Source organism: Cadophora gregata (assembly GCF_030347475.1).
Source record: "Cadophora gregata isolate MNR1 chromosome Unknown scaffold_3, whole genome shotgun sequence".
Classification (NCBI taxonomy): Eukaryota; Fungi; Ascomycota; class Leotiomycetes; order Helotiales; family Ploettnerulaceae; genus Cadophora; species Cadophora gregata.
The window spans coordinates 2,059,718-2,071,846 of record NW_026695926.1 but is presented as its reverse complement, the minus strand read 5'-3'; the positions used below and the strand labels follow the sequence as shown (position 1 = coordinate 2,071,846).

The 12,129-nt window shown below is 48.7% G+C and overlaps 4 protein-coding genes across 4 annotated transcripts; 2 read left to right on the top strand and 2 right to left on the bottom strand.

Moving 5' to 3' along the window:
• Positions 1-1,245: 1,245 nt before the first annotated feature.
• Positions 1,246-3,559, top strand: ONS95_009218 (uncharacterized protein). Its single transcript, XM_058502796.1, has 4 exons — positions 1,246-1,958; positions 2,024-2,349; positions 2,400-2,521; positions 2,586-3,559. The coding sequence occupies exons 1-4, from the start codon at positions 1,433-1,435 to the stop codon at positions 3,226-3,228; spliced, it is 1,617 nt and encodes a 538-aa protein (XP_058361725.1). The 5' UTR covers positions 1,246-1,432; the 3' UTR covers positions 3,229-3,559.
• A 1,471-nt stretch (positions 3,560-5,030) lies between these two features.
• On the bottom strand, positions 5,031-5,981 carry ONS95_009217 (uncharacterized protein; the record flags this gene model as incomplete). Its single annotated transcript, XM_058502795.1, has 1 exon — positions 5,031-5,981. The coding sequence occupies one exon, from the start codon at positions 5,979-5,981 to the stop codon at positions 5,031-5,033; it is 951 nt and encodes a 316-aa protein (XP_058361724.1).
• A 1,244-nt stretch (positions 5,982-7,225) lies between these two features.
• On the top strand, positions 7,226-8,865 carry HMX1 (heme oxygenase; the record flags this gene model as incomplete). Its single annotated transcript, XM_058502794.1, has 2 exons — positions 7,226-7,328; positions 7,382-8,865. The coding sequence occupies 2 exons, from the start codon at positions 7,226-7,228 to the stop codon at positions 8,863-8,865; spliced, it is 1,587 nt and encodes a 528-aa protein (XP_058361723.1).
• A 909-nt stretch (positions 8,866-9,774) lies between these two features.
• Positions 9,775-11,175, bottom strand: ONS95_009215 (uncharacterized protein; the record flags this gene model as incomplete). The annotated part of the gene is made up of 4 exons (XM_058502793.1): positions 9,775-10,154; positions 10,212-10,276; positions 10,326-10,848; positions 10,965-11,175. The coding sequence occupies 4 exons, from the start codon at positions 11,173-11,175 to the stop codon at positions 9,775-9,777; spliced, it is 1,179 nt and encodes a 392-aa protein (XP_058361722.1).
• Between the last annotated feature and the right edge of the window lie 954 nt (positions 11,176-12,129).

Sequence of the window (12,129 nt, the reverse complement as noted above, 5' to 3'; positions counted from 1 at the left end):
TTCTCAAGTGCCGAAATATCGAGGTCATTGGTACCGCAGGTGGACTGCTGTCTAGATGATTTTGAGTCAAAAATGAGGATCTGACCTCAGGACAGTTTAATAGAGAGTTGACGGAATGGAAATGCGTTATTTTGTTCCCAACACATTTGATGCATATCTAAGTCTTGCTTAACTGCCTCCAGTTTCACCGTCTTCTTGGAGCAGAACAGATCAAGGCCTGTAATAGAACTTGGACAATTTCTGTCTGATTTAATGCCCCGCTATCTCTCCTTCGTATTCAGCGTACCCGACTTTCGATGTTCAGAGCCCTTGCATACGATGCGTCGGTGCTTACATTAAGGTCGATTGCTTGGCAAAAATTGATTAGGGGCGACGTAGAGAAGCCGGTGACAAAGCTGAAAACCCATGACAAATCAGGGCAACGACCAGTAACAAGAGCCAGATTGCAGTGCAGCGATTATCTACAAGATATACCAGCCTCAACTCCAGAGAGTCAGTGAAATGAGATGCACCTCAGCAAATGTGGGAACAAGTTATTCCGACTGGACAGTCAATCACGTCCAATACGGCAGGCACTCCCTGCTACTTTTTGTACTTGCCCACCTTTCTGCATAAACGAGGATTATTAAGCGTCCTGGTAGATTTGAAGCAGTGGAGAACGAAAGTGGGAGACCAATGGCTCATAAACTCATCATAGACGGTATACGCCGGTAATGCTGCTATCTCGGCGAGATGAAGCATCTCTCGCCGAAACGAGGCTCCTCCCAGCGAGGATGAGACAACTTGCCCCATCAATGAGCCAACAAATGGTCAATCAACAGCCACAGCGTCACCGCCTGCCTCTATCTTGTCGATGAGAAGTGATCACGACGATAATGCTCTGTCTCGGCTTGCCGCAGGTATTCGATGAGACGACGAGTTTCATCATGGACAGCTGTGACTTCCATCGAGCAACGTGCCAAGCCTCGATATAGGTACGAGTATATCGCTGAGACTGGAAAGTGGGAATGAACCTAGCTCCCCGAGATTGCCCCTCCTAGATCTGTGATATTCCAGCGAGTTCTCTCTCCTCGGTCGTCCTCAGATTGCTGAAACTTTCATTTGTATCCTCAAAAAGGTCTGCTTCTTAGCCAGCTTCCACCTCCTACGGCGCGACTGCTATCCAAGAAGTGCGTATGGTAGTGCTGTGAGCCACTTTATGTATTGACGTTCCAGACTATGGTCTCCATTGAAATGCTTGCTTACCATTTTAGTTCAAGTCACACAAGCCGATATCAGGAGGCATTCGCTCGATTTGGTAAATGAAAACCACCAAAAATTCGACGAACCGAGAGAACGCCGAAGACATCGTTACGCGCCAATTCAAGAAACTGTGTACTACATTGCACTTTAGCCCGGTGTTCACTACTTCAACGACTTAGCAGAATCCGAAATGAACCATGGTGTGGCAAGCAGTAACCATGGACCACCAAGCTCATTTTCAAGTCCGAACGAAGACCTTCACCCGATGCCCTTCGTTATGGTAGAAGAACCACTTCTTCCTGCCAGTAGAGAGCATCGTAAGACAGTTCGCCACCATGTCATGCGAGCTGTACACTCTCGCCGCAGAGCGCAGAACAAGTCTACAGTGAGAAAGCATACCTTAATTCAGAAGGATAAATCAGCATCATCAGCATCAAATCCAGATTCAAAAACTCCTGAAGCAAGTGCTAATGGCAGTTTTGCCTCTCCAATTTCATCGTTGGAACCCGACGCTATTAATGAGAGTGCCGAAGAGTTGGCCAAGCCATCGAGTGCTGTTGCGCACCCAACGAATCAAATTCAACAGCTTATTATCACCAATCCCAATGAATCATCTTCTCGACATTCAAAAGGCCAAGGCGGTACAATAGAAGATTCACGATTCTTCTCTATTGCTGGATTTATACGTCCATTCGAACAATGGACCTTTGACTCTTGTGAGATAAACTCCAACTAATGAGCTATCATTGCATCAAGGTTCAGTACTTATTTATGTATACAGCTACTCCATATGCAATATTCCAGCTGGACGGAGCTCCCATTCTCTGCATGCGTTCAGAAGGTTGGCCATTTCCTGAGTCAACTGGCCGCTTGACCCCAAAAGTCTCTGTTTGGATGCCCAGCAGGATCATTCCTATTCCGAACTTCCGCTCCCCGCGTGACTGCTTACACAACAGCGCTCAAGTCTTACCTCACATTCACAACAGTCAGGAGTACTTCGCCTTCAAGGTGGAGACAATCAAGTGGATCAATGGAAGATTGCGGAACGATGTCCTTGGGACCAGCGACACTACCATTGGAAGTATTTTGCTGCTCATCAGCTTCGAGGTGAGTAAGGACACATTATTATCGTGACACTCTGACAAATTTCAATACAGATCGCTCGTGGTAACAATGTAGAATCCATCCATCATGTCAATGGCCTTGAACGAATTGTTAATCTCCGGGGAGGTATTGGCAGTTTCGGAAATAACAAACACTTCCTGGTCAAGGTTTTACTGTAAGCACTACGAATTCATTTATTCTGTCGAGCCCTGCGCCCGTTCTTCGCTGATATCGTACAGTCTAGACCTCATTGTCGCAATCATGAGTAACACCACCCCCCGATTCATCCAAGCTTCAACCTCTACATCTTTACCCCCAAATATCCTCGGCATTCGACTTAACCGCATTTCCGACTCTCCTCTTTGCAGCACACGCCGGCTTGAACACGTGCTTCGCGGTTCACCCTTCTGCTTGAAAAGCATCCAATCCCTCCAACACATGCAAGACCTCACGACTAGTCACCAAACCCGCTTAAGCTCTCCAAAATACACCCTCCCGCCCCTCTCAGCCACAGCCAACAAACCTATCACCCTCCTCCACCGAATAATACACCTCACAGCAACGATCTTCGCAGCCGCCACACATACACCACCAACTCCCTTTTCGTCACCTCTAAACCTACCCATAGCGCAGGAACTCTGTCAAGCTCTCGAATCTCCTGACAACGATGCAACGTGGGATGCTTTCCCTGGAATCTTCGTATGGATTCTCTTGACAGGCGCAGCGGCATCGCCGGATATGAGTCCTCAACATAGTTATTTTGTGTCCCTGCTCATGAAAGTTGGACTTGGGGCTGGCTATGGCTGGTTCGATGAGTTGAGTACGTCGATGGGGGTCTTTACGACAATTAAGAGGAGGGCTGAGGGTTTAACATTCGGATAGTCCTGGGATCTTGCGAAATGCATATGGGTCTCTGTTCCAGGCATCTTGCAGTAGCTTTTGACCTGAAGCAACAAAGTCCAGCACGCCAGCTATGCTACGCAATTTATTCCCCGACCCTGGCGAGCCTGGGCTGGGATGTTAGAAATATGATTGAGAATGCTTTGTTCTATGGCATTGCTTAAGCGAGAGCACGCTGCCGAAAGTCAACAAACAACTTCTGCTTCTTCCCAACATCCTTCTTCCTAACCACCATCAAGAAACAGCATTAACATTATTCTAAAATATTTCCAATGTTAATTTTCTACCTGCATCCAGTAAATCCATTAAGCCACTAAATTCCATCAGCCGGTCCCTTCCTCCCTTCTCTCAAGCGCTATCCACTTTGTCACCAACACTTTATAGCCCCGTAAGCCAGACGCCTGAACCAACTCCCTCCACTCCCATCCTCCCCACCACCTACCCACCCTCTTCCACGTATCTATCCGTAGATTCCCAAACAACACACCAAATCAATCCACCTCCTCAAACACACTCTCACTTTCTGGAAAGCGTCCCCCCATCCCTGCGGACGTCTCTATATCCCAAACGATTCCACAACGTTGTTTCGTTCTATCTCGTCAATTTTCTTGGCATTCGGCTTATTTGAGAATGTAGATAAAGATGGACTCTCTGATCCACACGGAGAGTCTGAATTAGATGAAGGGTTTAGGTTAGGGATGGAGTGGAAGAAGACTGCTGTTGTCCAGAGAGCTGGGATTTGTGCACGTGTAGGCATGAGAATACTGAGCATGGAGCGGGCAAAGGCGATGTCCTGTGTGTGGAGTAATGAAGGCGAGACAAGGAAGCGGTAGAGGCTATACGACGCCGTACACGATAAAGAGTTTAAAGCGGGGGTGTCCAAGGGTTCGTCCTTGAGTATTGATATATGCGACAGCATCTCCTCATCTGCACGAGTTCAAAGGGGAAATGGAGCTAAAGTATCCAGTGGATACACAAGGTCGAGAGAGGAGACTTCCCATAAGGTAGGAAAGCAAGAGGTGGTGTATGCTTCCACCCGGTACAGCAGATCAGTGCATCAACATTTTACCTCTCACCTTTCGACAGCACCACTGTCCTAGCCTCCAAACGTTCAACAACAACGGTTCAACCATTTACAAACAAGTCAATTTGTTCCAATGTGAAATCTCGTTGGGGTACACTATCAGGTAGTAAAACTTGGATAGAAAGACACAGAGGAATTCTCGGATCTCTACCAAAATCTAGATAGAGAGAAAGGAGATAACGGTCAGCTCGCGATCCAGTAGACTTCTTACAATAGCTCTCGGTCAGAATAAAGAGGATTAACAACGAGTGTGGATTTCTTCAGTTTTCATCCTGGCTGAGCCCGAAGGACTAGCGGAAGTCTACTTACTGTACGCGAGCTGTCGATTACCAGAGGCAAAATTATACTGTAAACATCAATCTCATGCAAGCTCGCTTGCGCCACAGACAAGAATTCTGATTCTCGGCAAATGTAGCTAGTAATTAAGATTACATGGAAAGCAACGGAGAAACAGGAGAAATAGAAAGAATCAGCCTTCTGGCAGCCCGTTGAGCTGGTGGCAATTGTCAAGCAACTAGTCTCTGTGATATCGTGACTAAGCGAAGCTGATTTACAACTTGGTCTATAGGTCATGAGTGGAATTGCCTCTCGAGCCTGCGTAAGCTCGGCACGAATTTGTTGCTCAAGTTGTCAAGTCGTCGAATTGAAAGTTTGAAATGATAGTTAAGCTCAGTGTAAGAAAACAGTGAACCTTGGGGAACTAGTTCCATTGGCTTTTGTAGAGCAGTTCCTTCAGAGTCCAAGAGCTCCTCTCATTGCCATCAAGCCGAATTTCGATTCTGTCGATGTAGTCTCCCAGCTTCATAACGCGGTACCCGGTCCTGTGACGCTCAGTGACTCCACCACAAGCATAACACAACAAGGTATCCATGTGCAAGTGCAGCATATTTGCCACGCTCCCCGGATGAATCAGACCATGACTCCGATTGCTACTTGAACCAATATGGTGCTCCACCGGAAGGAAACCACACTCTGGTTCGTCTGGAGTAAGGACGGTCAGCACAAGGGTCCCAATGGCGAGCCCTCTTTGCTTGGGCTGGGATAGAAAATCCGGGCCTCGGACGAGGAAGCGCTGAAGCAACTCGAGTAAACTCCAGATGATGTGAGCGTACTCTCCACAGCCTGCGCGCCAGCCAGACTTGTACTTCTCCGTCCAATCTCCAACCGCTCTGATCTGAGCCTCCACAACATCGACGTGAGATGAGACAGCTGGTACGGAAAGCCATGTCGGATATATAACCCATTCATTCTCGATAATGCAGTCAAGCGAGTACTTGAGGCTGCCTGAAGCTCTGATGCGCGAGATAGCCTCCAACGTTTCTACATGTATCTGATGATTAAGATATAGAAGAGACCGACTATTGACGCGAGAAGAAGCCTTCGAGTATCTATTCCATTGACTCAAGGTACCATAGTCGAGTGGGGGTTGCTTGTGCTGGCAGAGTTCCAATTGTTGTGCATCTAGACACTCTTGGTATCCAAGGTCAAGACGAGGCCCGCACGCACTTGACGATACCGGAGCTCGATCGGCTGATCCAAGGACGGCAAGATAGATGAGATCGCGAATCTCACGACAAAGCCTCAGGAAGGGTGGCAGTGACGACACAACTGCCTCAACAGCGGCAGGTTCGTGGCTGGTGCCGGTTTCCATCTTGCAGATGGTTTCAAAGACTTTTTTTACTGTAGAAAGCCAACAAGCTGGGCCCCCGAAAAACGTGGAAAGATGAGACAAGAACACAGGCAAGAACGGATGAGAACGACGAGGAATGATTGAACAGGTGAAACATCATAAACTTACATGCCAATTAAAGGATCCAGCAGGATTTAGGCAGCGAGGCTGGATTGGTTCGCACACAGCCAGGATGCAGCGAATATCAGGCGAAATCAACGTCAGCGACATACCCACAGAACACTGAAAGGTCCAACTGGCATTTGTTACCAGTGGTAAGCTTCGGAGATCGGTGACCATTGTGAACCAGACAGACAAGCTGACGATCAGAACATGGGAATACCGTCAAAGTGACAAAAGTTGAGCCCGTCACATGATCCCACACTTGCACACTGAGACACTTGAGGTATCTAGGTAGGAATGGATCTATGTCGCAGCCGCCAGATGGTATTCTCGTATCAAGTCGCTGCCGGGATGGGATTCTGGAGAGACACAATGGAAATGTCGGATCCCCGTGTATCAGCAGTGCAGGCGAGGTCCAGATAACCTAAGATAAGGGAAGCAAGCAGGGCTGGTTGCCTTCTTCTCCTGAATCTGAAATATCAAAGCAAAATAAAGAACAATGTCGGCGGTTTCCATCTTCGACTGCAAGAAGAACGTAGCAACAGATGTCGCAAGAATATCCAGGCTGTAGGTACTGTACGAGTAAATTTACCTCCGATGATGCGATCGAACGATCGAAAAGGTACAAATCGATCCACACTAGTAAAATGCCGAGGCCGTGGATGGACCGGACCAGAAGATAAGTATTCTGTCCACTTTCTGTCCTCCGTCCTCCTATGATTTCTCTCCCCATACGATCTCCAGACTCTATCTCTACCCTTACCCCCTTCGCTCTATCCTCTCTTCTGGCGCAGTCTAGTCGAAATAAACTTTATCGATAGCGACAGAAGAGTCGCGATCGGGTCCAAAGCGGTGCCAAAGTGCCCAAGCCGTCCTGGAACTATCGAAGGAGCTATCTGCCATCGACCCCAACTCCAAGTGTGTGAATAACAAAACAAAACAAAACAGAACCAAAAAATCGATCCTCTATTCGGAATCATTTCTTCTCTTCCCCTATTCACGACCGTCTCCGACTTCACCTACAACACGTTACCTAGAGTACAAATATTGATAACTTCCTTCTCTTGCACTTATACTTATCGCACTTCCGCTTTTACTGTTTAATGTTCGCACACCATGATAGCGAGAAAATGTCAGACAGCAGCATTCCCACGCCTTCTCCTATGCCCTCTCCCCCGATAAACCCTCATTCCCTCTCCGAACGCAGTATGTTCTCATATCTCTCTAGAAGTTATGCAAACGACTGACAAAATCCAAAGTCAATATCTCGACCCGCCCTCTCCACACCCAACTCAATCGCCTTATCCTGACCCGACTACCCCTCGCCCTTCCACCATACACCACCAACCCCTCAACCTACGTCTCAGGCCTCTTCCACATCGCACCTATCTACTCAACCTTCGAAGACCTCTGGGGAGCACTGCTCTCCTTTCCACAGCTGCCGACCACCCTGCAAACCAATCACGATGCATGCGATCCAGGGCAACCCCTCCTGGACTCAAAGTCCATTCCCTTGGTGTCGAATAGCACGCAGAAACCCACACCCATGATCCACACGCCGAAGATCTGCACAAGAACACACTCTCTACTCTCACACCTCCGGATGCCAGGTCTGCTTCGAGCAGGGCGACTGCTGGCAGACATACGGACCCTGACGAACACCCCGGATCACCAGATAACGGCCCAGTTGAGAGCCATATCACATTCTGGACCTCTGGCAGAATTTCTGCAACATACTAAGACATCCGTGGAAGCAAATCCTCATGTCTTGCTAGCATATGCATGGGTTCTGTACATGGCCCTGTTCTCGGGCGGACGGTACCTCCGGGCAGCATTGAAAGAAGCAGGAGGCCAAGGCGATGCGTTCTGGTCTCGGGAATCTTCTCCAGTTAGACCATACAGCATCGACGACTCCGCCGTACCACCACGCTCAACATCCCGCCCGGACCCCCGTACAACTCCCTCCTCGACCTCCGAGACCAACACAGCACCAACCCGTGTGCAACCCACCGCAAAAACGCTCAACCCACGTCTTCCACCTCCAGAACCAAACGCCAAACCCGTCCCAGGCCTCTCATTCTTCTCTTTTACCGGCGACTCAGACGGGGAAGATCTGAAAACGCTTTTCAAATCCCGCATAGCAGAAGCGGAGGTCCTTCTCACTGTCGGCGAGAAAGACGATATCGTCCTTGAAGCCCAACATATCTTTACCTACATGCTCCAACTGGTCAACCAACTCGACGCCGTAGTCGGTACTACGGAGTTCGACATTGCGGCGTCAGCTAGCACTGCGAGAGGACGACCGCTGAACGCCAGTCGTGATAGCATATCTGTGGCGAAGGAGAGGATGAGTAGGCTTGGGACGCTGGAGAAGACTGACGATGTGACGAAGTGTGTGGCTGGTATGGAGGGCAAGGGAGAGAGTAAGAGTAGGAGAGGGTTTTTAGATGTGGTTGCTGGCCCAGTGGCGAGGGTCATAATGTTTAAAGGAAGATTGCCCAGTTTCGATCAAGTGGTGAGACGGTTTTCGAGCTCAAAGACCGGGACGTCGCAGGTTATTTTTGTGGATGAGCATGAGGTTAAAACAGATGGGGTAGAAACGGAGGGCAGTGAGAAAGATCGTATAACGACAACATCGAGGAGCACGGGTGAGAGTGTGAAAAGGAGTGTGCTGAAGGGTCTGCCTACGCCTACCATGGCTGTACTCCTGCTATTCTTCTTCATACTTTACAGACTAAAATAAAGTACTGCAATGGCCTATGAAGGTAAAAGCAGCACAACAAGAACAGACCCATATCCACACCATGACACCAGATGAACGAACACCACGACCAGGAAACTACTCGAATACTATGGAACCAGAAAGGCGTTCGGAGACTCGCAGGTATACCAAGGAATGGCGTTCAACGGATTGAGCAAGGCGATGCACGAATCAAGATCGAGGAGGCGCCCCGGAACTCTACATAATTACAATTGTGCACTGTACAGCGAGCAATGCACACAAAGCAGAACAGAGCATTGCAGAGCAGAGCAGAGATACCCATGTATTAATACACCAATACTCCTGTGCTTACTTCCCTACCTCTTACGGTCCTGTAGATAGATAGATAGATAGACATCGAGCAGACTGTATTGGATTAAGATAATAAGGATGTGAGTCTTGCAGAGGGCAATGGAGTAGGTATCTCTCCGAACCCATGTGATCAAAAGGCACTTTGTGTGTATTATGACAGCAGTGGCTATTGAGCCAGCTCAGGGAACAAATTAACATTAAAGTCTTTGTTATATGTCACATTTGGGATCAGAAACATTGAATATTATACGTGTTGCTGTGAGAAGATATATAAGAAGTAATGTATTGCATGGAGCAGAAAGCCGAAACTTCCTTATAGCTCATTATCATTACATTACAGTGTTTTGCCGCAGCAGCAATCAGATCTTGAACATGATCATTCAGCTGAATACCGACGCCGAGCGATTGGAATTGAAAGATCCCCATAACTTCCTTGTCTGAGCAGCATAGCAAATCAAATCATAACCATTCTGATGTACTGTATGTGTCGTCTCCACCCAAAGCAAACGAAATCAACCCAAAGTATCCTAGGTACATGGCGGACGAAGAAGCCTTCAGAAGGATCGTTCCTGCAAATTTTTAGAGGAAGAGACGTGTGCTGGTAGCAGAACCTCTCTCGCCGATAGTACCGGTATCGGACGGTCGTAAAGAAGCAACGGAGGAACCGAGATACTGTCTAAAAGATTCCTCAAACTCGTCAAACTCAATATTTTCCACGGGACCATCTTCAGCGATTCGGGACAAGGCTCGCTCTCGTCTTCGCTCGAAGTATGGATGCTGGCTCGTTTGGGGAGTCGAGACTGGGGTGACCTTGGCCTTATCCACGGGCGACATTCTAGAGTACAGTCGAAATTTCTTCAAGATTGGTCGAAACGCAGGTCGTAGAGGAGGAATGCAAGCACAAATAATTCCAAGGCTGACCTCGCCCATTGAACAATTGAGGGGAAGTGCACCATGATCTGTTAATACGAGCGTCAGAGAGAGGAGATGTACGAGGACGGGGAGTTGAGTCTAACATGTAATGTCCAATGACTTTAGACCCTTGAGCTGTCCCAGACGAAAAAGACCCGACAGACACGAACTATCCAGCAATCAGTACGTGTTGACGCGTCGTTAAAAGGAACACTCACAGAAGGCCAATTGAATACAACAGTACCAGTTCGATCCTCTGCTTCCGTGACATCCGAGACTTCCAGAAGTAGGGCATTGGAGCAGCCCAGAGAGCAAAGTCAGTAGCGGTGTTGATGGCGGAGGTGACGTAGAAGAACAATTGAATGTCAATGCATCTCTTGCGTTTCACGTTCCAGTTCCACGAGCTTTCAACAGGATCGCACTCGAAGATGATCGTGACGACAGAGGTGAGTGCTTGAAGCACAACGAAGACTCCAAGCACCCACATGGCACGGCGGAAGTGCACACTGGGAAAGATGCGAAGGTAGGAAGCAATGATCGACAACTTGGTGAGGGCATTGGCAAGAGAGTAGCATACGTAGCAGCCGTAGAGGATCTGGATGAGACTCTGGGTATTCTCGAGCTTGGGGTCCGGGTCCTCGCGCAGAATATCCATTATGTGTCTCCCAAGACCTGACCAGGCACCGATGATTGAGCACATAGCAAGAAAGATAGTGGCGACGCAGGCTCCGAACATGATATCTCGACCTCTAGTCAGTGTTGTCCTTTGAAAACGTGTGACAGGCAAGCCGAGCCAGAGTAACGAGGCACTGTGAGGCTACAAGCTATACCGTCAGAGCCAGAAAGAACGTACTTACAGTCATCATTTCCAAGAGTACGTGAATGATCGATGCCGGCATACGAAGGGCGGTATCCGCCTCGAACGAACAAACGCGCGAGTACGAAGGACGCAACAGCGGCCATCAGGACGGAAGTTGTCCAAATGATCGAACTAGACATGCTGGAATGGTCGTTCGGATCTAAACCCGCTCCAGCCTGCAGACTCTCGAGATAGCTAGTATCGGCCATTGTTGCGCAGATTGGTCGGTCGATAATCAGGAGGGTGAATGACAGTATGTGACGGGAAGACGAGGTCTATACGAGAGGCGAAAGGATGCAGGAGAAAGAAACTGAAAGAGTGGAAGTCCACAAATGTGGGAGGAAGAAGGATTGGGGCTGCGAGGAGATCGATGCGGGAAGTTGAAAAGCGGGAGGAGGGGAGAGGGGAGAGGGGAGAGGGGAGAGGGAAGAGAGAATGAATGATTGCGCGATATGATGTACTTTACCTCGTGTGGTGGTATTGGCCCCTCCAAATTGAAGTCGGGTCGAGTCAATACTGCAAGCGCGAGAGAGGGAAGCTACGGCCGCGAGGAGACTGCCGTTGAAAGCGAGGCCAAGACCGCCAGTCAGGCTCCCTCCTCGAACCTGAACATGAAGTGAAGATGAAGAAGAAGAGAACATCAACAATTGACCAACTTATCTTCAAGTCGAAATGAAAAGAGGAGCTTCTTGCCCTTTCAATGTGGAGAGTAACTCGTTGCGAGATTAGTCTTGTAAAATGTTCAGCAAGTCAACACCGAGTGATCCCAAGGCCAGCCTCATCTCATGCCAAACAGCACTGCACGCCAGCAATGGCAGCGCCATTAACAACGAACAGCTACCTATGCGTGATCTGCCGACGGACGCACTGTATCCCCCTCATATCCCCGGAACCACACGTAGGGCTTTCCCAGCAGGCCAGGAGCTGCGTCACCTGCACTGTTTCTGTCGTTGGCCTTGACCTTGACCTTGACCTTAATTGACCACTGTCGCAGGATCCAAGGATATTTTATCGAAAGGCCGAGCGAACCCATGAAAAGCAATGGAGTGGCGCCATGTCCGCCAATTTCGCCGTCTTGATGGCCAGTCGAAGCCAGTTAGTTTCACCAACCAATACCCATTCACGGCTTAGTCCATTGATACACTTTTTCTCTCCAAGTGAAA